This window comes from Hylobates moloch, unplaced genomic scaffold, assembly GCF_009828535.3.
Source record: "Hylobates moloch isolate HMO894 unplaced genomic scaffold, HMol_V3 SCAFFOLD_13, whole genome shotgun sequence".
Taxonomy (NCBI): Eukaryota; Metazoa; Chordata; class Mammalia; order Primates; family Hylobatidae; genus Hylobates; species Hylobates moloch.
In genome coordinates this window covers 37,700,239-37,725,529 of record NW_026652288.1, presented here as the reverse complement: position 1 = coordinate 37,725,529, position 25,291 = coordinate 37,700,239, and the positions used below count along the sequence as shown (strand labels likewise).

Here is a 25,291-nt window from a genome sequence, read left to right as displayed (position 1 = left end):
CCTCCCCCCCCGCAGGCGGGAACAGGATGTGAGCCCCGGCGACAGCGGGGGAGGGGAAGCCCCGAGCGACCGCCCCCCGCCTCACAGCTGGGACCGGACTCTCCCGCCCCAGATGTGGCGCCGCCGCCGTCACACGAGCCCCGTGACACCCAGCTGGGAGCCCGAGGGGTCCAGAGGCTCGGACCCGGGCGTCCGGAATTTCTGCACCGCATCCTGAGAGACACCGAGGTCCAGGCCCCGGCGCCCAGGCTGGAGGACTTAAGCCATCCAGGAGCGCAGCGCCCCCTCTTGGAGCAGCCGGGAGCCCGGACGTCACCCCGCGGGACCCTGGAAGCCGAGCGCCCCGTATCCCCGTTTCAAGAACTCAGGATCCAGGACCGCAGACTCCCTCCAGGGCTCCGATCCCAAGACCCCGCGTTGGAGGAACTTGAGATCTGGACTTCTAAGCGCCCCAACCAGTTTCGGGCTGCAGCGGCCATCACTTCAAGGGGACCCAGGACTTTGGGACCCCCCTGTGCTCCCACCTGGAGGGAGTTTCATTCCTGCCCCTAGAATTAGGGGAACTCAGAAATCCATCCCCCACCCCACGGCCCTACCTAGAAGACTTAGGAATGTGGGTCCCCAGCGCCGCCATCTGAGACTCCAGAGTCGAGGCTCCTAGCATCCCCTACGTAGAACACTGAGAAATCCCGACTGCGGGACCCCAATCTCCGAGAGACCCCAGATTCTATTCCTGGAGCCTGACAGCCCGAAGTTCACGCCCCTGAGTCTGGGCTCCGCACCTCCCCGGGGACCGCGTCGGGGTCGCGCAGGAGCCAGGCTGCCTCGGGCCGAGGCTGGAGGCTCCCGGGGAGGTGATGGGGGAGGCGAGGGGCCCAGGCGGACTGGGGGAGGGGGCGGCGCCACTGCTGAACAATGAGGGGGCGTGCCGGCGGGGGGCGAGCCGCGGCGCCGGCGGGAGTTGGGGGCTGGAGGGGTGTGGGAAGGCGCTGGGGAGGCTGCGGCTGTAGGGACAGCGATCGGGTTCGGAGAGACCGGCCGGAGGGGGTTCGAGGGCTCGGGGCCAGCGCCCCAGCGCGCAGCCCTCGGCGGGGGAGGGAGCCGTCTGCAGGACCCTGGCATCCGGTCCCCCAGCCTCCGCCCTCCCCTGGGACCCCGCGGCCTCCCGCCCACGGCTTTTCCCAGCCCTGCCCCTCGCCCTCCGTTCCAGCCGGAGCCCAAACGTTCCCAGGATCCCTAAGCCTCTGGCCCCAGACAAACGGGACTCGCAGCTTCTGCGCCTCCTGCTCCGCTCACTCTTCTTTGTCTCAGCCTTTCCATCTTTTTCCCCAGGTTCTCTCTCCTTGTCCCCTTCTTTCTGTCACTTTGTGCCTCCCCCATTAGTTTCTCCTAGGGGCCCCTCCCTGGATTTACACCGAGCTCCTAATTCCCAGCCCCCATCTGTGAGTCGGCGGTGGAGAGGCCCATGGGGTCCTGATATCCAAGAAGGGGCTCTTTCTGCAGGATTCTGCTGGGCCGCTCAGCCATGCCTGAGGGAGCCCAAGGACTGAGCCTCTCCAAACCTAGCCTGAGCCTCGGGTGTGGCCGAAGAGGTGAAGTGTGTGACTGTGGCACCGTGTGTGAGACTCGGACAGGTGAGCCCAGAGGCAGGGGCGGAGCCTGTGGGGCTTTTATTCCTTGGCATTGCTGGCAAGGCAGGGTGATGGAGACAACCCCAGGCCAACTCGCACAAAGCTCCGAGTCTGGTGGGGAAGGCGGGCCCATCCCCAGGCAATGACAGGCCAGAGGGGGCAGCGCTGGGCAGAGTGGTCAGGGCTGTGATCGTGGATCCTCCGAGCTCGGAAGGTCAGGGGAAGGTTCCTGAAGATGGGAACATCTCAACTGGGAAGCTGAAGATTGGGGGAAGGAGTTGGGCAAAGACAAGGAAGAGTATTCTACATGCAAGGAACAGCATGTGCAAAGGCCCAGCGGTGAGAAAAGGCTGCATGTGACTGAAAGAAGTTGAGTGTCACTGGCATCCAGAGTGTAAGAAGAGGGGTGGCCGTGGGAAGAAAACTGGCTGGAGGGATCTGTGTCGACCACATTGTCCAGTGCCCTGTGGATCTGAGGAGTTTGGACTTTATCCCCAGGGGCATGAAGGGGTTATACTCACAGGAGTAACACAGTCAGATGGACAAATTAATAAAAGTCTACCTAGCTGATTCATGGAGGTGGATTAGAGAAATGGAGGCCAGAAGTCCAGAGAGGACCCTGATGGGAGAGGATGGGACTGGACCAAGACAGGGCAGTGGGGAGACGAGAAAGGAGCCTGTGGAAAAGCTGTTGGACAGGTGTGGGTGAGGGTGTGGGTTGAACGCATGAAAGGCTGTGGAAGTCGGTGCATGGGGAGATTTCTCTGACCTTCTGTTCCACACCCCAGCAGCTCCTGCAGCCCCCACCATGGCCTCCCCCCGAGGTTCTGGGAGCTCCACATCCCTGAGCACAGTGGGCTCTGAGGGGGATCCAGCCCCCGGGCCCACTCCAGCCTGCTCAGCCTCCAGGCCAGAGCCCCTGCCAGGGCCCCCCATCCGCCTACATCTCTCTCCGGTGGGGATCCCAGGTTCAGCCAAACCCTCAAGGCTGGAGCGTGTAGCCCGGGAGATCGTGGAGACAGAACGGGCCTATGTCAGGGACCTCCGCAGCATCGTGGAGGTGAGGCGGGCAGACACCCGAGGGCAGTGGGCACCCAGGCCAGCCCCTTGCCCCCATAACCCCAGTCATCCCAACAGGACTACCTGGGCCCTCTGCTGGACGGCGGGGTCCTGGGGCTGAGCGTGGAGCAGGTGGGCACGCTGTTTGCCAACATTGAGGACATCTACGAGTTCAGCAGGTTAGGGGCAGGGGGGACAGGCAGGGGGCATTGATTGGTTGGAGGGTCTATTTCCTAATCCAAACCTCGGAGCTGCGTAGTGTCCTGTCCAGGCTGGTACGTGGGGTTGTGACATTGGGCAAGGATCAGGGATCACAACTGGGAGTGAGAACCCAGAGTGAGGGAGGGGCATAGGGGATGGGAGTCAGAGGACCTGGATGAAGGCCAAACACTGGGACAGGGTCCCGGCATCAGGACGAGTCCTTGGGGCCGTGTCAGGTCTGGGCTCACAATGAATCCAAGAGTCACATGGGGCCTGAAGGCCGAGACAGCGTGAGCATGCGAGTGACCCCCTAAGCCTGATTTGCCTGGGACTTTTCCAGTTTTAGCACTGAAAGCCCTCGTCCTAGGAAACGGCTCAGTCCCAGACAAACAAGGATGGTTGGTCACTGTGGTAAGGAGGACTCTGGGGTCCAAGGATCATGACATTTCCAAGTACCTTGACAAGGTCTCGGGATTACAGCAGGAACTTAAGATCATCCTAGCTCTTTGGGTCGTGACATGACACCCCTAGGCTCATGCCAGCAGTGACACAAGTTCAAGCTGAGGAATGAGACGCTGTGCAGGGACAAAGTCTAAGCAGGTTACCATGCCCCGTGTAGCCCTCAGAGGACCCTTCCTCCGGACGTGGCATCCCCTTAGGAGATACTGGCAGTCAGCAAGCCCCCAGCCCCAGCAGACCATTGGGGCCTCAGCCTCCTGGAGGCCTCCCATGGAGGGGTTCGTGGAGGCAGGCAGTTCCTCACCCTCCCCTCTCCCCCGTAGCGAGCTCCTGGAGGACTTGGAGAACAGCAGCAGCGCCGGGGGTATTGCCGAGTGCTTCGTGCAGAGGGTGAGTGGAGGGGTGGGGGGCTCTCGATCCTGGATGGGACCTTTGTAGAGGGGGGAGAGCAGGTTTGGGCTAGGCTGGAAGGGGGGTCGTGGGAAGCCAGGACCTGGGGTCTCCCTGACTCCCATGTCACCCGCAGAGCGAGGATTTTGACATCTACACATTGTACTGCATGAACTACCCGAGGTGAGGGGCAGGAGCCCCTGCCGGGCCTCAGGCCGTGCCCACGAGCTGATGTGCCAGTCACCCGTCACCCTCCCTCTACCCCCGACCCATCCAGTACCGACCCCTGCCAAGCTGTGACAGTAACTGACCTCTCCCTCACTGCCCTGCCCCCTGTCAGACCCTGACCCTTCCCAAACCCTGGCCCCTCCCTAACCCCTCTTGACCCCGCCCACTGGAACTGACAATCCCCACTGACCTGTGCTGTGCCCCCAGCTCCCTGGCCCTGCTCCGGGAGCTGTCATTGTCTCCGCCAGCAGCCCTGTGGCTGCAGGAGCGCCAGGCCCAGCTTCACCACTCGCTGCCCCTGCAGAGCTTCCTGCTGAAACCTGTCCAGCGCATCCTCAAGTACCATCTGCTGCTGCAGGTCAGCTGGGGCCCCTGGAGCCAGGCTGGGGAGGGGAGGTCCTGTCCCTTGACCACCTGTTGGTGCATCTGGAGGGTGGACTCCCCACAAGTTGGGTGAGGCCTCCCAAAGTGCTGGGATTACAGGCGTGAGCCACCGCGCACAGCCCTACTTTTTTTTTTCCCCTTTGAGATGGAGTTTCACTCTTGTGGACCAGGCTGGAGTGCAGTGGTGCCATCTTGGCTCACTGCAACCTCCACCTCCTGGGTTCAAGTGTTTTTCCTGGCTCAGCCTCCTGAGTAGCTAGGATTACAGGCGCACACCACCATGCCCAGCTACTTTTTGTATTTTTAATAGGGATGGGGTTTCCCTATGTTGGCCAGGCTAGCCTCGAACTCCTGGCCTCAGGTGATTTGCCCACTTTAGCCTCCAGAGTGCTGGGATTACAGACGTGAGCCACTGCGCCTGGCCTCTGCCCCTATCTTTATATTTTTCCATCTCCTGTTGTTCTCTTTCTTCTTCTCTGTTTCTCTCTCCATCTCTGCGCGCCTGGTGGCTGCCTGACAGGAACTAGGGAAGCACTGGGCAGAGGGCCCAGGCACTGGGGGCCGCGAGATGGTGGAGGAAGCTATTGTGTCCATGACAGCAGTTGCCTGGTACATCAATGACATGAAGCGCAAGCAGGAGCATGCGGCGCGCCTCCAGGTGGCCCCAGGGTGGGCTGGGGCTTGCTGGATGAGGGAGTGAGCGAGGGGGCCTTGGGGGCGGGTGGGGGCAAATCAGTGCCTCAGAGGTAGCCTTGGAGGGTTGGCTGGGACAGCATGGCCCTGTTGCTAACCCCCGTTTTGGTGTGTATGTGTGTGCCACCTACCTATGCTTGTCTCTGTGCCCGGCGCACCTGGCGGGGTCCTGGCAGGAAGTGCAGCGGCGGCTGGGTGGCTGGACCGGACCGGAGCTCAGTGCTTTTGGGGAGCTGGTGCTGGAGGGCGCGTTCCGAGGAGGTGGAGGGGGTGGCCCCCGGCTACGAGGGGGTGAGCGGCTGCTCTTCCTGTTCTCTCGGATGCTGCTGGTGGCCAAGCGCAGGGGGCTGGAGTATACCTACAAAGGTCACATCTTCGTGAGTTTGGGGATGGGGTGGGGCTAGAATACTACCTACAAAGTATATCCCATATACCTGTATCTGTGTGCCCAACAGTGTGGGCCACGGGACCCTGCCACATTTTCTTGAGTTAGAGAATGGAGGCCAAGGGAAGCTTTCTTTCTAGTGTACAGAATGAGAGCTGCCCCACTTAAGAAAAAAAGGGATAAGGCTGGGCGTGGTGGCTCATTCCTGTAATCCGAGCACTTTGGGAGGTCAAGGTGGGTGGATCACTTGAGGTCAGGAGTTCGAGACCAGCCTAGCCAACATGGTGAAACCCCGTCTCTACTAAAAATACAAAAATTAGCTGGATGTGGTGGCGAGTGCCTGTAATCCCAGCTACTGGGGAGGCTGAGGCAGGAGAATTACTTGAACCCAGGAGGCGGAGGTTGCAATGAGCCAAGATTGTGCCGCTGCACTCCAGCCTGGGTGACAGAGCGAGACTCTGTCTCAAAAAAAAAAGGGGGGGGGGAGAGGAGGCTGGGCGTAGTGGCTCACGCCTGTAATCCCAGCACTTTAGGAGGCCAAGGCGGGTGGATCATGAGATCAGGAGTTCAAGACCAGCCTGACCAACATGGTGAAACTCCGTCTCTACTAAAAATATGAAAATTAGCCGAGTATGGTGGCGTGTGACCGTAATCCCAGCTACTCGGGAGGCTGAGGCAGGAGAATCACATGAACCCAGGAGATGGAGGTTGCAGTGAGCCAAGATGGCGCCACTGCACTCCAGCCTGGGCAACAGAGCAAGACTCCATTTCAAAAAAAAAAGGGGGGGGAGAGGAAACCCACCATACAGCCTTATGGGAAACACCTTCCTAGGGAGGAGGACCAAGATACACCTCCAAGGGTGTCTCCGTACAAGGGGCATCACTGAGCCCAAGGACTCTGAGCTTGCTGCCCCTCTCTTTCCTTCCAGTGCTGCAACCTGAGCGTGAGTGAGAGTCCCCGAGACCCTCTAGGGTTCAAGGTGTCTGATCTGACCATTCCCAAGCACAGACACCTGCTCCAGGTGAGCACGTAGTGGGATCAGGCTGGCAGGGATCCCCCAGCCTCGAAACCTCACACCTGGCTCCCTGACTCTACTCCAATCCACTCCTAGGCCAAGAACCAAGAAGAGAAGAGGCTGTGGATTCACTGTCTCCAGCGCCTCTTCTTTGAGAACCACCCCGCCTCCATCCCTGCCAAGGTACAGCTCCTGCCGCAGCCGGGGGCCCTCTGAGTGCTGGAGACACCCTCCCCCAATAGTACTAACAGACGCCCCTGCCCAATGCTAGAGCAGTCTGTTATAATGTGATTGCTAAAAGTGCAGAATTCCAGCCGGGCACGGTGGCTCACTCCTGTCATCCCAGCACTTTGGGAGGCCGAGGCGGGCGGATCACGAGGTCAGGAGATCGAGACCATCCTGGCTAACATGGTGAAACCCCGTCTCTACTAAAAATATAAAAAATTAACCAGGTGTGGTGGCGGGCGCCTGTAGTCCCAGCTACTCAGGAGGCTGAGGCAGGAGAATGGCGTGAACCCAGGAGGCAGAGCTTGCAGTGAGCGAAGATCACGCTGCTGCACTCCAGCCTGGGCGACAGAGCGAGACTCCGTCTCAAAAAAAAAAGTGCAGAATTCCACTACTTGGGTTTGAATCTTAGCTCTACCATGTCCCTGCTTTGTGACCTTGGGCAAGTAACTTAACCTCTCTGAGCCTTAACTTCCTCACCTAGAGGAATGATAGCACCTTCATCCTAGGGTTGTGGTGATGATTAATGGTCACCAGCCACGTCATGGGCTTGACCAATAGAAGCACCCATCAGCTGGCTGTGGTGGCTCATGCCTATAATCCCAGCAGTTCGAGGGGGTGATGTGAGAGGATCATTTAAGCCCAGGAGTTCGATACCAGCTTGGGCAACATAGTGAGACCCTGTCTCTAAAAAACATTTTTTAATTAGCTGGGGCTGGCCAGGTACGGTGGCTCACGCCTGTAATCCCAACACTTTGGGAGGCCGAGGCGGGCGGATCACCCGAAGTCAGGAGTTCAAGACCAGCCTGACCAACATGGAGAAACCCCATCTCTACTAAAAAATACAAAATTAGGCTGGGCGCGGTGGCTCACACCTGTAATCCCAGCCCTTTGGGAGGCTGAGGCGGGCGGATCGCGAGGTCAGGAGATCGAGACCATCCTGGCTAACATGCTGAAACCCCATCTCTACCAAAAATAAAAAAAATTAGCCAGGCGTGGTGGCAGGTGCCTGTAGTCCCAGCTACTCGGGAGGCTAAGGCAGGAGAATGGCGTGAACCCGGGAGGCGGAGCTTGCAGTGAGCCTAGGTTGCGCCACTGCACTCTGCAGACTGGGCGACAGAGTGAGACTCTGTCTCAAAAAAAAAAAAAAAAAAAGAAAAAAGAAATTAGCCAGGCATGGTGGCGCATGCCTGTAATCCCAGCTACTAGGGAGGCTGAAGCAGGAGAATCACTCGTACCTGGGAGGCGGAAGTTGCGGTGAGCCGAGATCATGCCATTGCACTCCAGCCTGGGCAAGAAGAGCGAAACTCTGTCTCAAAAAAATAAAAATAAAAATAAAATAGCTGGGCTGGGCGTGGTGGTTCACGCCTGTAATCCCAGCACTTCGGGAGGCCAAGGCGGGTGGATCACTTGAGGTTAGGAGTTCGAGACCAGCCTGGCCAACAAGGTGAAACCCCGTCTCTACTAAAAACACAAAAATTACAGGGCGTGGTAGCGGGCACCTGTAATCCCAGCAACTCAAGAGGCTGAGAATCGCTTGAACCCAGGAGGCAGAGGTTGCAGTGAGCCGAGATCGCGCCTTTGCACTCCAACCTCAGCAACAAGAGCAAAAACTCCGTCTCAAAAAAAAAAAAAAAAAAAATTAGCTGGATGTGATGGTGCACATATGAAATCCCAGCTACTCAGGAGGGTGAGGTAGGAAGATCGCTTGATCCCAGGAAGTAGAGGCTGGAGTGAGCTGTGATTGCACCACCGTACTCCAACCTGGTGGATACAGCAAAATCTAAAAACAAAAACAGCATCCATTAATGGGCATGACTGCGGTGCTGAAAGCATCCTCCCTGTGGTACTCCAAGATCGACCCACCTCAACCCTCATCCTCCTGTCTTTCAGGCAAAGCAAGTTCTCCTTGAAAACAGCCTGCATTGTGAGTTGGGGCCTTGGGCTGGGAGGGTGTGGAAGTAGAGGAATTACTTCCAAGAAAAAGTTGGCTGTTAGTCCCAAAACTCTCCCCACAGGTGCCCCCAAAAGTAAGCCTGTCCCAGAGCCCCTGACACCCCCACTTGGGTCTCCTCGACCTCGAGATGCTAGAAGTTTTACCCCTGGGCGAAGGAACACAGGTAAAGGCGGTGGATCCCTGAGTCCCGGACCTCAGCCCCCACTTCCCTAGGACCCAGGAGCTGGGCTCACACAGGGTTCTGGCCCTCCCTCCCACAGCTCCATCTCCTGGGCCCTCTGTGATCCGCCGAGGCCGCAGGCAGTCTGGTGAGCACTCACCCCTAAGGGTGATCCAGGCATCGGGGTGGGAACTGGGCTCCTGACATCGCTGTGTCCTCCCCGCAGAGCCGGTGAAGGACCCTTATGTCATGTTCCCACAGAACGGTCAGTGACTGCCCCGGCTCAGCCTGGTCCATCCCTGTCTGTCGCCCGGTGGGATGTCTGGGGCGGGTTGGGGAGGGGTGGTCGCCTCAGCTCATCAGTTGTGGGGGATCACTCTTTTCCCCTTACATCTCACTAATGTTTTTCTCTCTCTCATCTCTCCATCCTTAGCTAAGCCTGGATTCAAGGTAAGAGATATCTCGAGATAGGGTCTGGGCACCTTGACTTCTGGGTCTGATGGAGAAGGGAGCTTGAGTTCCAAAATCCTGGGTCTGAGTGAGAAGGGGATTGGGGCCAGACAGAGTAGCTCATGCCTATAATCTTAATACTTTGGGAGGTCAAGGCAGGAGGATTGCTTGAGCCCAGGAGTTTGAGACCAGCCTGGGCAACATGGCAAAACCCCATCTCTACAAAAAGTACAAAAAAATTAGCTGGGCACACTAGTGCATGCCCATAGTTCCAGCTACTCAGGAGACCAAGGTGGGAGGATTGCTTGAGCCTGGGAGGCAGAGGTTGCAAAATGAGCTGGGATCGCGCCACTGCACTCCAGCCTGGGTGACAGTGAGACCCTGTCTCAAATAAATAAATAAAAATTTTAAAAGAAAAATAAAAAAATTTTAAAATTGAGCCAGGCACGGTGGCTCACACCTGTAATCCCAGCACTTTGGGAGGCCGAGGCAGGCGGATCACGAGGTCAGGAGATCGAGACCATCCTGGCTAACATGGTGAAACCCCGTCTCTACTAAAAATACAAAAAATTAGCCGGGCGTGTTGGCAGGCGCCTGTAGTCCCAGCTACTCGGGAGGCTGAGGCAGGAGAATGGCGTGAACCCGGGAGGCGGAGCGTGCAGTGAGCCGAGATCGCGCCACTGCACTCCAGCCTGGGGGATAGAGCAAGACTCCGTCTCAAAAAAAAAAAAAAAAAAATTAGCTAGACATTGTGGCAGGTGCCTGTAATATCAGCTACTCAGGAGGCTGAGGCAGGAGAATTGCTTGAACCCGGGAGACGGAGATTGCAGTGATCAGAGATAGCGCCGTTGCACTGCACACTGGGCGACAGAGCAAGACTCCATCTCAGAACAAACAAACACAAAAGAAGGGGATTGGGGCTTAGGGTCCTCTATGTGAGGGAGGAGTCTTGGCTCTTGACTTCCATTGCTTTCCCTCCTCACAGCATGCTGGCAGCAAAGGGGAACTCTACCCCCCAGAATCTCAGCCACCAGTTTCAGGCTCTGGACCCCCTGAGGACCTGGAGGATGCTGGACCCCCAACACTGGACCCCTCTGGGCCCTCAATCACTGAAGAAATCCTGGAACTGCTGAATCAGCGAGGCCTTCGAGATCCAGGGGTGAGGTGGCTGTCCCATCATGGTGTCCTTGGGCCTCTGGGTGTGGGCACATAGACCAGGGACCAGGTAGGCCAGCCCATGCTGATACCTTTATTTTTTTTGTATTTGAGATGGAGTCTTGCTCTGTTGCCCAGGCTGGAGTGCAGTGGTGCCATCTTGGCTCACTGCAAGCTCTGCCTCCCAGGTTCAAGCGATTCTCCTGCCTCAGCCTCCTGAGTAGCTGGGACTACAGGCACCCGCCACCACACCCGGCTAATTTTTGTTGTTGTTGTTGTATTTTTAGTAGAGACAGGGTTTCACCATGTTGGCCAGGCTGGTCTCGAACTCCTAACCTCAAGTGACCTGCCCACCTCAGCCTCCCTAAGTGCTGGGATGACAGGCGTGAGCCACCACACCCAGCCACCATGCTGATATCTTTGGCTTCTTCTCCTGTGCCCACTATAGCCGTCCACCCATGACATTCCCAAGTTCCCCGGAGACTCCCAGGTGCCTCGAGACAGCGAAACCCTCACATTCCAAGCCCTGCCCAGCCGGGACTCTTCAGAAGAGGAGGAGGAGGAAGAGGAAGGGCTGGAGATGGATGAACGGGGGCCTTCCCCACTCCACGTCCTGGAAGGGCTCGAAAGTTCCATTGCAGCTGAAATGCCCAGCATTCCCTGCCTTACCAAAATTCCTGACGTGCCCAACCTTCCTGAAATTCCCAGCCGCTGTGAAATTCCCGAAGGTTCCCGCCTTCCTAGTCTCCCTGACATTTCCGATGTTTTTGAGATGCCCTGCCTTCCAGCCATACCTAGTGTCCCCGACACCCCCAGTCTTTCTAGCACTCCCGCCCTCTCCTGTGACTCCTGGCTCCAAGGGCCTCTGCAGGAACCAGCTGAGGCTCCGGCCACCAGGAGAGAACTGTTCTCTGAAAGCAATCCTGGGAAACTGGGAGAGCCGCCTTCAGGAGGCAAGGCAGGGCCAGAGGAGGATGAAGAAGGGGTATCATTCGCAGACTTCCAGCTCCAGGATGTCACCCAACATCAGGGATTCCCAGATGAGCTGGCATTCCGCTCCTGCTCAGAAATCCGGAGCGCCTGGCAGGCATTGGAGCAGGGACAGCTGGCCCGGCCAGGCTTCCCAGAGCCACTGCTAATCCTGGAGGATTCGGATCTGGGTGGAGACAGCGGGAGCAGGAAGGCAGGAGCCCCAAGTTCGGAAAGGACAGCGTCCCGAGTGCGAGAGCTGGCCCGGCTTTACAGCGAGCGGATCCAGCAGATGCAGCGGGCAGAGACTCGGGCATCGGCCAACGCCCCGCGCCGCCGGCCTCGGGTTCTGGCCCAACCCCAGCCATCCCCCTGTCTGCCCCAGGAGCAGGCAGAGCCAGGTGAGGTCCGGGTACGTGGGTGGGCAGAGGTTGTCCCCGCTGGGGTAGTGGTCCTGACTCGATCCTCTTTTCGCATTCAGGGCTCCTGCCTGCCTTTGGACACGTGCTGGTATGTGAGCTGGCCTTCCCACTGACATGTGCCCAGGAGTCTGTCCCCCTGGGTCCTGCTGCCTGGGTTCAAGCTGCCATACCTTTGTCGAAGCAGGGAGGCAGCCCGGATGGCCAGGGTCTACATGTTTCAAATTTGCCTAAGCAAGACCATCCGGGCATCCACGTTTCAGCTGCTACCCTTTTGCCTGAGCAAGGAGGTTCCCGGCATGTCCAGGCTCCAGCAGCCACACCTTTGCCCAAGCAGGAAGGCCCCCTACACCTCCAGGTCCCGGCTCTTACAAGTCTCCCTGATCAAGGCCACCCGGAAATCCAAGTTCCAGCCACCACTCCTTTGCCTGAGTATAGAAGTCACATGGCTAAACCGGCTCCATCTACCACCTTTTGTCCTGAGCAGGGACACTGTGGGGACATCCACGTTCCCACCACTCCAGCTTTGCCCAAGGAGATTTGTTCTGATTTCACAGTTTCAGTCACCACCCCTGTGCCCAAGCAAGAAGGTCACCTAGACAGTGAGAGCCCAACCAATATCCCACTGACAAAGCAAGGAGGTTCCAGGGATGTTCAGGGCCCAGACCCTGTCTGCAGTCAACCCATCCAGCCTTTGTCTTTGCATGGAAGCAGCCTGGATCCCCAGAGTCCAGGCGACACCCTACCGCCGTTGCCGTGTCACCTCCCAGACCTTCAGATTCCTGGTAGCTCACCTGTGCCTGCACATGGAAGCCACCTGGACCATCGGATCCCAGCCAACGCCCCACTGTCTTTGTCCCAGGGCCTCCCAGACACTCAGGTTCCAGCTACCACACCTTTGCCCCTGCCACAAGTCCTCACAGACATCTGGGTCCAAGCCCTCCCAACTTCACCCAGGCAGGGAAGCCTCCCAGACATCCAGGGTCCAGCGGCTGCACCTCCACTTCCGGAGCCAAGCCTTACAGATACACAGGTCCAAAAACTCACACCTTTGTTGGAGCAGAAGAGCCTCACAGATGCCCATGTTCCAGCTGCCACACCTTTACCTGAGAGAGGAGGCTCTCTAGACATTCAGGGCCTCTTACCCACCCCAGTTCAGACCACCATGGTTTTGTCCAAACCAGGAGGCTCCTTAGCCTCTCATATTGCCAGGTTGGAGTCTTCAGACTTGACCCCACCTCATAGTCCCCCACCTTCCAGCCGTCAGCTCCTGGGCCCCAATGCAGCTGCCCTCTCCAGATACCTGGCAGCCTCATATATCAGCCAGAGCCTGGCTCGGCGGCAGGGGCCTGGGGGAGGGGCCCCCGCAGCCTCCCGGGGCTCCTGGTCCTCTGCTCCCACGTCACGGGCATCTTCGCCGCCCCCCCAGCCCCAGCCACCACCTCCCCCAGCCAGGCGGCTCAGCTATGCCACGACGGTTAACATCCACGTGGGCGGGGGTGGGCGGCTGCGGCCAGCCAAGGCCCAGGTCCGGTTGAACCACCCTGCTCTCTTGGCCTCCACACAGGAATTTGTGGGCCTTCGCAGGGCCCAGGGGGCTCCTGATGCCCCCTTCCACATGTGAGCCAGGACGTGAAGCTTCCCCAAAGCAAGGACTTCAGCCAGATGCTATAGACCCTCAGAACTTGACCCGGAAGTCCAGACACTGAACACGGGCCTCAAAACTGCTGCGGCTTTCCAACTCCTGGTATCTGCATCGGCGAATGGCCCTTCTTGCCTTGATCACAGGGATGGGGAAGGGAATGTCATTAATGTTTTGTCAATTAATACTGATTCTTTAATGCGATGATGTGTATTTTCCCATTCTGGAGGCTGTGGGAGAACAAGACAATGAACGGGAAGGTCTGACACAGAACAAATCAGTGGTTCTGAACGCTTGGGGAATCTCAGACTCCTTTGAGAAATATTGGAAAATGGACCCACTATACCTTGGCGTGTGATTTCAGCAGGTCTGTGGACTGCTTGATGCCCATCCAGGAAAGCCAAGTTAAGAATCTTTGCTTCAAGTAGACCCTAGAAATCCATTCCCTTGGCAATTTATACAATTCACGTCTCCCACCATCCGTTCATCTCACCTACCCTGCCATCTCTCCACCTATCCATCCGGCTATTGCTCCATCTAGCTTTCCCTCTCCATCTGCCCATCGTCCAATACATCATCTCACGTATCTGCCTTGCTTATCCAACTGTCTGCCCTATTCACCCACCCGTCCCTTTATCATTCTACCCCCATCTGGCATTCCATCCTTCCATCCATTTATCCATCATCCCACTTACCCATCTTCTCCATCCAGCACTCCATTCATCCGTCCATCTCTCCCTCCATATTTCCATCTGTGTCCATTCATCCACTCATTTTGCCATCCACACATACCCAGCCATCTCCCAATCCATCAACATACCCCATCCCTCCCTCACTGGACTCTTCGGGGTGTTAGTACTATGATACTTCAGAGACAGTTCCATGCTGATACAGGGGAGATCAATTTTGGGGCTCTGGGATAAGTCTGTCCCACATCTGTCTTATTTCCCTTGGCATCCTTCCCGCCAGTTCCTCATGAATATCCCAGTTCTTGTGCCCACTCACATACCTCAGATCCCTTCACTCCTCCCCGCAGTTTGCAGCCTCTACAATTCATCCACATGCTCCCTCCCCCAGCAAAATAATTCAGGTCGTGGAGACAAAAGGCTTTTATTTTAGGTTCTGTCTGCCCCCTTGTTCCAGCAGTGGTATGCCCAGTGAGAGGCACAATTTAAGCAGTTTCTTTGGTGATGATTATTAGCTGCTTTCATCAAATACTTAGCCTCTTGTGCTTTAGCACATTATTTATGTAAGCTCCCCTGGGATTCTCTGAAGCACTCTGGTGTCCTGGCTATGAATTCAAGTCCCATCTTTACTTATTTGATGTGGGTCCTCCCTCTGAGCCAGTTTTCTCATCTACAAAATGAAGACAACAGTACTTCCCTCCTGGGGTCACTGAAGGATTTAGGGAGCATATCCTTCCACTTCCCAAACATGTTTGAACCTCTGACTTGCTTAGGAGCATCATTCAAATCACAGATCCCACAGGATCTAGTCCCGACCTATTGAATCAGGACCCCCAGGGCAGGAGGAGCTTGGGAATCTGATTTTTTTTTTTTTTTTTTTTTAAATAAAGCCTCACTCTGTCACCCAGGCTGGAGTGCAGTGGCGCAATCTTGGCTCATTGCAACCTCCACCTCCTGGGTTCAAGCAATTCTCATGCCTCAGCCTCCCGACATAGCTGGGATTACAGGCGTGCACCACCATGCCTGGCTAATTTTTTGTTGTTGTTGTTTGTTTGTTTGTTTTGTTTCTGAGGCGGAGTCTCGCCCTGTCGCCCAGGCTGGAGTGCAGTGGCGCGATCTTGGCCCACTGCAAGCTCCGCCTCCCGGGTTCACGCCATTCTCCTGCCTCAGCCTCCCGAGTAGCTGGGACTACAGGCACCCGCCACCACACCTGGCTAATTTTTTTGGTATTTTTAGTAGAGACAGGGTTTCACTGTGTTAGCCAAGATGGTCTCGATCTCCTGACCTTGTGATCCGCCCGCCTCGGCCTCCCAAAGTGCTGGCATTACAGGCGTAAGCCATCATGCCTGGCTGGGAATCTGAATTTTTTTTTTTTTTAGACGGAATTTCGCTCTTTTTGCCTAGGCTGGAGTGCAATAGCGCGATCTCGGCTCACTGCAACCTCTGCCTCCCAGGTTCAAGTGATTGTCCTGCCTCTAGCTGGGATTACAGGCGCCCACGACCACGCCCAGATAATTTTTGTATTTTGTAGTAGAGACGGGATTTCACCATATTGGCCAGGCCATAGTGGTCTTAAATTCCTGATCTCAGGTGATCTGCCCACCTCAGCCTCCCAAAGTGTTGGGATTACAGGCGTGAGCTACAATACTCTGCCCAGGAATCTGAATTTTTAGCAATCAGTTAACAGCAAATAAGATGAGATTTACTGGGTACTAAGCACATCCTATGAACATTACAGCCACTTTATATAAGCTCGTTCACTGTCCTTATAACATTCCTAATATACAAGTGAACATGTTTTTTAATCCTCAGTCTAGAGGTGAGGAAACTGAGGCAGGCACAGAGAGGCTAAGGGATTTGCCTAGTCACACAGCTAGGAAGGTGCAGCACTGAGACTCGAATCCACACAGCTTGGCTTAAGTCTACCATTAAATTTGCCTGTCCTGGCCAGGTGCAGTGGCTCACGCCTGTAATCCCAACACTTTGTGAGGCCGAGGCAGGTGGATCACTTGAGGTGAGGAGTTCGAGACCACACCAACCTGGCCAACATGGTGAAATCCCGTCTCTACTAAAAATACAAAAAATTAGCCGGGCATGGTGATGGGCGCCTGTAATCCCAGCTACTCAGGAGGCTGAGGCAGGGGAATCACTTGAACCTGGGAGGTGGAGGTTGCGGTGAACCGAGATTGCGCCACTAGACTCCAGCCTGGGAGATGAGCAAAACTCCGTCTCAAAAAAATAAAATAAAATACATAAATAAATGTGCCTGTCCTGTGCCAGGTGCTGTTCTTGCCAGTGGGGATACGTGAGAGAACACTGCCTTGCCCACATGAGGCTTGTGGCCTGGTGCTGTGCACAGCTCAGGGGATTCTGATAATTAGCTGAGTACAGTTGCCAGCACAGGGCCTGGCTCAATAAATATTAGCTGCTGGCTTCTGCTCACTTACTGTTTATTGACTGGCTACTGGACACCAGGGCCGAGGCTGTGTCCCGGGGGCCCCGTGGCGACGGAGATGAACTCCTCAGCCTGGAGTGATCCACTCCACTGCAGCCTCTCCAAGGTCAGGACCGCGGCCGACGCTCCCCTCCTCCGCCCCAGCTGCACATTCCCGGCTGAAGGAAAGTTCTCAGCCTGCCTGGGCTCCCAGCGGCGTCGGAATTCCCGGTATTCAAGGAGGCAGGGAGGGAGAAGGGGCCTGGAGCTCCAAGGCCTGGAGCTGGGAAGAAGAGGCAAGCCCCTTTCCAGTCCAGATGTGTCCCAGCTGTGCCTCTGGGAAGAGCCAGGAGCCTCAATAAGGAGGTCTCTGGACCCCCTGGGAAAACCATGCGCACCAGGCTTGCCTCCACCCCTCCTCCTGGCGTCTGTGAATTCCATTCCTCCCTCCCGCCCAACTCCTACTGCTGCTTCCCAGCCCCAGCTCCGTCGCCTCCTCAGTTATACCTTTCCTGCTGGCCTACCTTGGTTCTGAGCCCAGTCCTCCTCAGAGATACAGCTAAACCATGCTCCGAAAGGATAAGGATGGTGCCCGCTCTCCTCTCCGGGACATTTAGGTTAATGCCAGCTAAACCAATTAACCCAAGTTAACTCTGGTTGCAATGCAAAACTTGGCGAGCTGCAAAACATTTTGCCACTAGGGTAGTTTTCTCATCCTGTGTCACCAACCTAACAGGGATGTGGATACCTCCAACAACCACCTACCTGATGCACCATGAACCCCACTCCTTTACTTTTCTTTTCTTTTTCTTTTTTTTTTTTTTTTTGAGGAGGAGTCTTGCTCTGTCACCCAGAGCTGGAGTGCAGTGGCGCAATGTCGGCTCACTGCAACCTCTACCTCATGGGTTCAAGTGATTCTCCTGCCTCAGCCTCCAGAGTAGCTGGGACTACAGGCACATGCCACCATGTTCAGCTAATTTTGTACTTTTAGTAGAGACGGGGTTTCACCATGTTGGCCAGGCTGGTCTCAAACTCCTGACCTCAAGTGATCTGCCTGCCTCTGCCTCCCAAAGTGCTGGGATTACAAGAATGAGTCGCTGCGCCCAGCCCCCCGACTCCTTTACTTTTTATTTTATTTATTTATTTATTTGAGATGGAGTCTCTCTCTGTTGCCCAGGCTGGAGTGCAGTGGCGCGACCTTGGCTCACTACAACCTCTGCCTCTGGGGTTCAAGCGATTCTCCTGCCTCAGCCTCCCAAGTAGCTGGGATTGCGGGTGAGCGCCACCATGCCCAGCTAAAAACACGGTTTCATCATTTGGCCAGGTGGTCTCAATTACCTCATGATCCCCCGCCTCGGATCCTAAAGTGTGGTTACAGGATGATTTTTTTTGAGGCGGAGTCTCACTCTGTCGCCCAGGCTGGAGTGCAGTGGCGCGATCTCGGCTCACTGCAAGCTCTGCCTCCTGGGTTCACGCCATTCTCCTGCCTCAGCCTCTCCGAGTAGCTGGGACTACAGGCGCCCGCCACCACGCCCGGCTAATTTTTTTGTATTTTTAGTAGAGACGGGGTTTCACTGTGGTCTCGATCTCCTGACCTCGTGATCCGCCCGCCTCGGCCTCCCAAAGTGCTGGGATTACAAGCGTGAGCCACCGCGCCCGGCCAAAGATGGGGTTTCACCATATTGGTCAGGCTGGTCTCCAACTCCTGACCTCAGGTGATCCACCCACCTCGACCTCCCAAAGTGCTGCAATTACAGACATGAGCCACCATGCCCAGCTTTTTTTTTTTTTTTTAGGCGGAGTCTCACTTGTCCAGGCCAGAGTGCAGTGGTGCAATCTCAGCTCACTGCAACCTCCGCCTCTCGGGTTCAAGCCATTCTCCTGCCTCAGCCTCCCAAACAGCTGGGACTACAGGCACCCGCCACCACACCCGGCTTTTTTTTTTTTTTTTTGTATTTTTAGTAGAGACCAGGGTTCGCCATGTTGGCAAGGCTGATCTCGAACTCCTGACCTCAAGCCATCCACCTGCCTTGGCCTCCCAAAGTGCTGGGATTACAGGCGTGAGCCACGGGGCCCAGCCCCCCACTCGTACATCTATCCTGTGTCAGTGCTGTCCCATATAACCTTCCTTGATGACGGAAATGTTCTAATCTGTGCAGCTCCGCCTGGTAGCCATACATGGCTTCTGAGCACTGGCTACTGTATTGACTAGGGCAGATACATAGAAAATGGGCAAGTGGACAGAAAATCTCAAATTGTAAAACATTCCCCCGAGCAATTTAGGTGCGGGACTTCCCTATTGGCTGCAGAGGCTGGAACTAGGAAGTAGAGATCTCTGCGCTCCCCAAACAATGAAGTTCACTCGCTTCCTATGAGTCATTAGCCACTCAACCAAGTCCTCACTTAACGTCATCAATATGTTCTGGGAAACCGTGACCTTAAGCGAAACGACGTATAAGGAAACCAGTTTGTTTAAAGGACTGTTATTACAGGATCTGCTTGTTTTGGTTAAGTCCGTTTCCAAGCACCTATACAAGACGCTGAGGATGCACTGTGCTTTGTAGCCCAACTCCTCTTCCAGCACCGGCAGCAACCCCTGCATCATTTGTGACTCCTTGGGAGGGGGAAGAGGGCTGTGGTCACTCAGTGCCCTATGACGAGCACATGGCCCCGCACAGGTGTTCAAGGGAAGCAAATGAGCAAGTTGAGGCCATAGACACCCGAAAACAACTCATCACAGACGTGGTCTCCCTGGCTAATCTTCCTACAGGCCAGCAGACCCTGGTTCCCATGTCCTCTCCCCCAAGGAGTCCACCTGACTCCTCCAGGCTATCAGGCACCGCTTGAGTCCCACAGCCTCCTGTGCTTTTCCAACAAGCGGCCACCCTGACTCCTTGGCTCCTCATATTGAGGGGCCACAGGGTAGAGATGGGGCCTCTTGAGCAGATCTTCGACAACCTAAACTAGTAGTCAAGAACCTGGGCTCTAGGTCGGGCGCGGTGGCTCACGCCTGTTAATCCCAGCACTTTGAGAGGCCAAGGCAGGGGGATCACCTGAGGTCAGGAGTGCAAGATCAGCCTAGGCAACATAGTGAAACCCATGTCTCTACTAAAAATACAAAAATCAGTCAGGTGTGGTGGCACCTGCCTGTAGTCCCGGCTACTCAGGAGGCTGAGGCAGAATTGCTTGAACCCGGAAGGCGGAGGTTGCAGTGAGCTGAGATCGTGCAGCTACACTCCAGCTTGGGTGACAGACCGACACTGTCTAAAAAAAAAAAAAGCCAGGCACGGTGGCTCACGCTTGTAATCCCAGCACTTTGGGAGGCCAAGGCGGGTAGATTACCTGAGGTCAGGAGTTCCAAACCAGCCTGGCCAACGTGGTGAAACCCTGTCTCTATTAAAAATAGAAAAATTAGCTGGGTGAGGTGGCAGGCGCCTGTAATCCCAGCTACTCGGGAGGCTGAGACAGAATTGCTTGAACCCGGGAGGCGGAGGTTGCAGTGAACCGAGATCACACCATTGCACTCCAGCTACAAGGGCAAAACTCCATCTCAAAAAAAAAGAAAAATAAATAAAAATAAAGAAAAAAAAAGAACCTGGGCTCTTCCACAGCCCAGTTGCCTATCCAAAATGCCACTTTGGGCCCAGCATGGTGGCTCATGCTTGTAATCCCAGCACTTTGGGAGGCTGTGGCAGGAGGATCACTTGAGGTTAGGAGTTCAAGACCAGTCTTGCCAACATGGTGAAACCCCATCTCTACTAAAAATACAAAAATTAGGCTGGGCGCGGTAGCTCACGCCTATAATCCCAGCACTTTAGGAGGCCGAGGCGGGTGATACCTGAAGTCAGGAGTTCAAGACCAACGTTGCCAACATGGTGAAACCCTGTCTCTACTTAAAAAAAAAAAAAAAAAATTACCTGGGTATGGTGGCAGGCGCCTGTTCAAGCAATTCTCTCCCTCAGCCTCCCGAGTAGCTGGATTACAGGAGCCTGCCACCATGCCTAATTTTTGTATTTTTAATAGAGATAAGGTTTCACCATCTTGGCCAGGATGGTCTTTAACGCCTGACCTTGTAATCCACCAGCCTTGGCCTCTCAGAGTGATGGGATTACAGTTGTGAGCCACCGCGCCCGGCACTCCTTGTTTTCTTTGTATTAAAGGTTATTGGCTAGGCATGGTAGCTCACACCTGTAGCCTGGACACATTGGGAAGCTGAGGCAGGAGGATTGCCTGAGGTCAAGAGACCATGCCTGGGCAACATAGTGAGAACTGTCTCTACAAAAACAAAAATTCAGCTGGGGGTGGTGGCTCTCGCCTGTAATCCCAGCACTTTGGGAGGCCCAGGAAGGTGGATCACTTGAGGTCAGGAGTTTGAGACCAGCCTGACCAACAAAGTGAAACCCCGTCTCTACTAAAAATACAAAATTAGCCAGGCGCGGTGGGGGGCACCTGTAATCCAAGCTATTTGGGAGGCTGGGATTGAAAAAAATGGACACCCACAAGGATGAGCCATATATCCACCAAGGTCTGCAACAGCCACTAATGGCCCCAAACGACTGCCATCTCAGCTTTGCCTGCACACTGGACTCTACTGGAGGTGTAGAAACAGAGACCCCCCCCCCCCCGGTCTTCTACCTACACCCACCCACACCAAGCCCAGCACAACCACTCCCAGGGACGGTCAAAATCCAGACTGGCAATAGGTCCAGGATGTTTACTGATTTGTCTGGTTAAACATCCAATACCAACACATAAGGCCACACACAGTTCTTGAAACTTTAAAATCCCTCAAAACTGTTTATTATACAGGTGAATTTTGAGTCATGATGGGCTTATCGGTAGGATTTCTGGTAGCGAGCCCGGGCACCGGGGCCTCCAAACTTTTTGGACTCGCAGCGACGAGGATCAGCTACTAGCAGGGTCCGGTCATACTGGATGAGGATGTCTTTGATCTCCTTCTTGGAAGCCTCATCCACGTCTGGCAAGAAGAGTAGGGACAAGGATTTAGATAATCACACAGAGTCCTTGACTCAATCCTCACACACCCACCTACCTCATGGGAAGGACCCATGCTCACTCACATTTCTGGTAATAGGCCACCAGGGCTTTGGAGATGGACTGACGGATAGCTGTGAGGAAGACACACGATTAAAGGATAAAGGAGCGCTGTGAAGGCCTCCCTCCCAGAGCCACCTCCCTCATGCGCCCAGTTCCTGGGGCTCACCATAAATCTGGGCCACGTGACCACCACCCTTCACACGGACACGGATGTCTACACCAGCAAATCGCTCCTTGCCGAGAAGCAGAACTGGCTCCAGCAGCTAAAGGAATGGGGAATGAACAGGGATTTAAGTTACATGCTGAGCAGCTTAGCCATCTCACTGGGCTTCTCCTTGTTTCTGTGGCTTCTGCCACCACTGGCCTCCAAGTACTAGTGGATGGGGGTCAGGGTGTCACTCCAAGCCCCTCTACAGACCCAGAGAAGAGGAAAGCCAAAAAAACCAGATATGAGACTGCTGAAGTGGTAAGAAATAGAGGCAAGGTAAAGGGAACAAGATCTGGGCTCCCTCCTACTTGTGTCCTTCACTGGACCTCAGACACCCTATCTCTTAAGACTGGTTCTTAGAAAGCTGGAGCATTCCAATGGCTTCTGAAACTCCCAAGGCTGTTTCAAGCAGTCGAAAGCCATCCCTGGACTGTTCACGTGCCTTTTCTATTTCCCACCTGAGCTCTCTCCCCTTTCTTTGAGCCTCACAGATTTCCAGAATTACAATACAACCTGTCCCTGGTCCCTAGACCCTTCCCAGCTCTAGGTCTTTCACCAGTGCCTCTGTCTGGATACTTCCTCTACCTGCTTTCAGCTCACAGGTCTCCTTCCCCAGTTCTGACCACTTTGGATCAGCTTCTGGTATTGGGCCCAGTCCTTCTCCCCAATTAGGCTGGCAGGTCCATGAAGGCAAGACCTGAACTCATTTGGATCACTGCTATGTCCCCAAAACTCAACAGAGGGTATACATACAAATCTTTCAAATACAGTGACAGCCAATAACGGTTAACATTTAACATCTGCTATACAAAAGAAACCTCAGAATTTTTATTAATTCTAGGCCAGGCATGGTGACCACACCTGTAATCCCAGTCCAGGCAGAAGGATCACTTGAGACCAAGGACCAGCCTGGGCAACAAAGTGAGACCCCATGTCTACAAAAAAATATTTCTCAAATGAGCCAGGCGTGGTGATGTGCCTGTAGTCTTGGCAACCAAAAGGGTGAGGTGGGAGGATCTCCAACTCAGGAGTTTAAGGCTGCAGTTCATTAGGATTGTGCTACTGCACTCCAGGGTAGGTGACAGCAAGATACTGTTCTTAAAAAAGAACCTTATAACTCAAAAAAAATTTTTTTAACTGATTCTGCAATATAGATATTATTTCTTTCAAAAGTAGTGGAGTTCAGAAGGGGGAGAAATCAGACTGGTTTCTTTCCATTCTGAGCCAAAGAAATTGAGAGTCCAAAAAGGGAACAGAGGAACGCCTTTTACACGCAAGCCATTTAAACAGACTCAAATTCGACCGCACACGGCAGCTGACTCCTGTAATCCCAGCACTTTGGGAGGCTGAGGCTGGTGGATCACCTGAGGTAATGAGTTCTAGACCAGCTTGGCCAACACGGTGAAACCCCGTCTCTGCTGAAAATACAAAAATTAGCCAGGCGTGGTGGCGTGCGCCTGTAGTCCCAGCCACCCAGGAGGCTGAAGCAGGAGAACTGCTTGAACCCGGAGGGCGGAGGTTGCAGTGACCCGAGATCGCGCCACTGCACCCCAGCCTGGGCGACAGAGCGAGACTCCCTCTCAAAACAAATAAATAAAATAAAAAATAAACAGACTCAAATTCAAGCTATTTTAATACTTACTGAGCACTTACAATGTCTAAACGCTGCTTTAGACGCTTGGGGTTTATCAGGATCAAAACATTGATCCCTGTGAAAATAAAGCTATGAAGCCGGTGTCCCTTCACCCTTTGGGTCCCCCCGCCCCAGTTAGGTGACCTTCCTAACGTCCCAGTTTTCAAAGCAACCCCTTAATCTTCAACACCCGCATCTCAGCTTTTACATCTTCTGAACCCCAAGCCCAGCTCTATTGCCAAATACCCCACTTTTCTATACCCAACACAACTTCTAAACATCCCGATGCTGATATCAGCCCCCTCAGCTTTCAAGAGCTACAACATCTCTGTCTCCAAGAGTCCTCCATCCACTCAACGCCGGTGCCCGATCCCAGCACCTTGTACTGTAGCGTGCGCGGCTCAATCATCTCCAGGGGCCGCCCGTTCACCTTGATGAGACCATTGCCGCGTTTGCAGTGCGCCACAGCTGTGGCTGTCTTCTGTAAGATACAAGAGAAACAGGGGCCCCGTGAGCTCCGGCTCCAGCTCCCATGTTGCCCGCCCTCTAGATTCCTGCCCACCGGCCTCTCCCAGACCCTGGCCTTCTCTTTCCCCTCTCCTTCCCATCCGGCGTCTGGCTCACCTTGCGTCCGAAGACCTGCACCGACTGCAGCGGTCCCTTGGACGGCATGGCTGCGAGCGCGCACTAGAGAACCTCACCGCGCGGCGCCGCAACCGGAAAAGGAAAGCTAGGGGCCACCCTGGCCGCTTTTCAGGGTCTGCGCAGGCGCCTTGAGCGCTGCGTCGCGACGGCAGAGAGCTTTACGGCTTCTGTTGCGGCTAACGGGCGGGGCGTCTGGTCAGCGGCGGGAAGGCCCTTAGGAGCTCAGAGCGGGCGGGCCCTGTGAGGCGGAAGTGGCGGGCTCTGTGGGCGGAAGGGGCGGGGCCTGGGAGTGTCATGTGCGGACCGAGGGGAACGCTGCGGGAATGTGTGTCGCGTCCCCCGTAGTCGTCGATTGCCGAGCTCTTCTTTGCATTCTGGCTCTTTAATAATCTCCCTTCGCCCTTTCTTTAAATTAGTTCCCACCCTCCCACCACCTGTAATCTTTCTCCCCTCTGGACTCCCTCCCCGAATCCCCCGCATCAGAATCTTCCCTTTGGAATCTACTGCAAGAAATCCGGCTGGATTCTCAGATCCAGTACTTCCAGAATCCTATCCTCCCTAGAATCCCCCTCCTTGGAATCCTTTTCCCCTCAAAGCCCCCTCCCTTCAGAGTCTCCCTTTCACCAGAATGTCCTTCCTTTCAGTCTCCTGTTTCCAGAATGTTTCCCATCCTTCTCTCAGAAGGCCATCCCCGAATGTCCCTCTTAAGAGTGCTCAACTTAGACTCCCCTTTTCCCTGAATCTCCCTCCATTCGGTCCTCGTCCCCTCAGTCACCCTTCCCAGAATCTTTCTCTTGTCAGGACCCATTACCCCTGGAATCTCCCTCCTCCAGAATCTCCCTTTCCCGGCAAATCCCCCTTTCCCAGAACACCCCGCCCCGCAAATCCACAAACACTTCTCTCTCAGAGACCCGTCCCTCAAAATCTACCTTTCTCCTAATTTATTTCCCTTCCGAGACTCCTCTTCCCAGCAACTGCGTCTTCCCTGGAGTTTTCCTTCCCTTGGAATCCCCCTCTCCTAAGAGACCCTCCCCCAAGAATTCACCTCTTCTGCGTCCCCACCCTAGAATCTCTCTTTTTTTTTTTTTTTTTTTTTTTTTGAGACGGAGTTTCCCTCTTCTTGCCCAGGCTGGAGTGCAGTGGCGCAATCTCGTCTCACTGCAACCTCCGCCTCCCGGGTTCAAGAGATTCTCCTGCCTTAGGC

General features: G+C 55.0%; 2 protein-coding genes across 6 annotated transcripts; one reads left to right on the top strand and one right to left on the bottom strand.

Moving 5' to 3' along the window:
- Positions 1-45: 45 nt before the first annotated feature.
- On the top strand, positions 46-16,551 carry PLEKHG2 (pleckstrin homology and RhoGEF domain containing G2). 5 transcript variants are annotated; one of them, XM_058426817.1, is made up of 20 exons: positions 46-854; positions 1,504-1,634; positions 2,420-2,691; positions 2,769-2,869; positions 3,674-3,740; positions 3,877-3,923; positions 4,176-4,326; positions 4,873-5,010; positions 5,222-5,422; positions 6,360-6,452; positions 6,543-6,629; positions 8,565-8,598; positions 8,690-8,791; positions 8,889-8,936; positions 9,015-9,053; positions 9,222-9,238; positions 10,224-10,397; positions 10,842-11,763; positions 11,844-11,872; positions 13,349-14,948. In XM_058426817.1, the coding sequence occupies exons 2-20, from the start codon at positions 1,526-1,528 to the stop codon at positions 13,403-13,405; spliced, it is 2,688 nt and encodes an 895-aa protein (XP_058282800.1). In that variant the 5' UTR covers positions 46-854; positions 1,504-1,525; the 3' UTR covers positions 13,406-14,948. The 5 variants fall into 5 exon arrangements, with proteins under 5 accessions (XP_058282800.1, XP_058282799.1, XP_032028853.1 ...); XM_058426816.1 differs by having other exon boundaries at positions 11,844-12,661; XM_032172962.2 differs by having other exon boundaries at positions 2,423-2,691; positions 11,844-16,551.
- A 4,690-nt stretch (positions 16,552-21,241) lies between these two features.
- Positions 21,242-24,183, bottom strand: RPS16 (ribosomal protein S16). The gene is made up of 5 exons (XM_032172960.2): positions 24,067-24,183; positions 23,822-23,923; positions 21,768-21,864; positions 21,625-21,672; positions 21,242-21,521 (listed from the first exon to the last, which is right to left on the bottom strand). Exons 1-5 carry the CDS (start codon positions 24,112-24,114, stop codon positions 21,376-21,378), a joined length of 441 nt encoding a protein of 146 aa, XP_032028851.1. The 5' UTR covers positions 24,115-24,183; the 3' UTR covers positions 21,242-21,375.
- Positions 24,184-25,291: the final 1,108 nt, after the last annotated feature.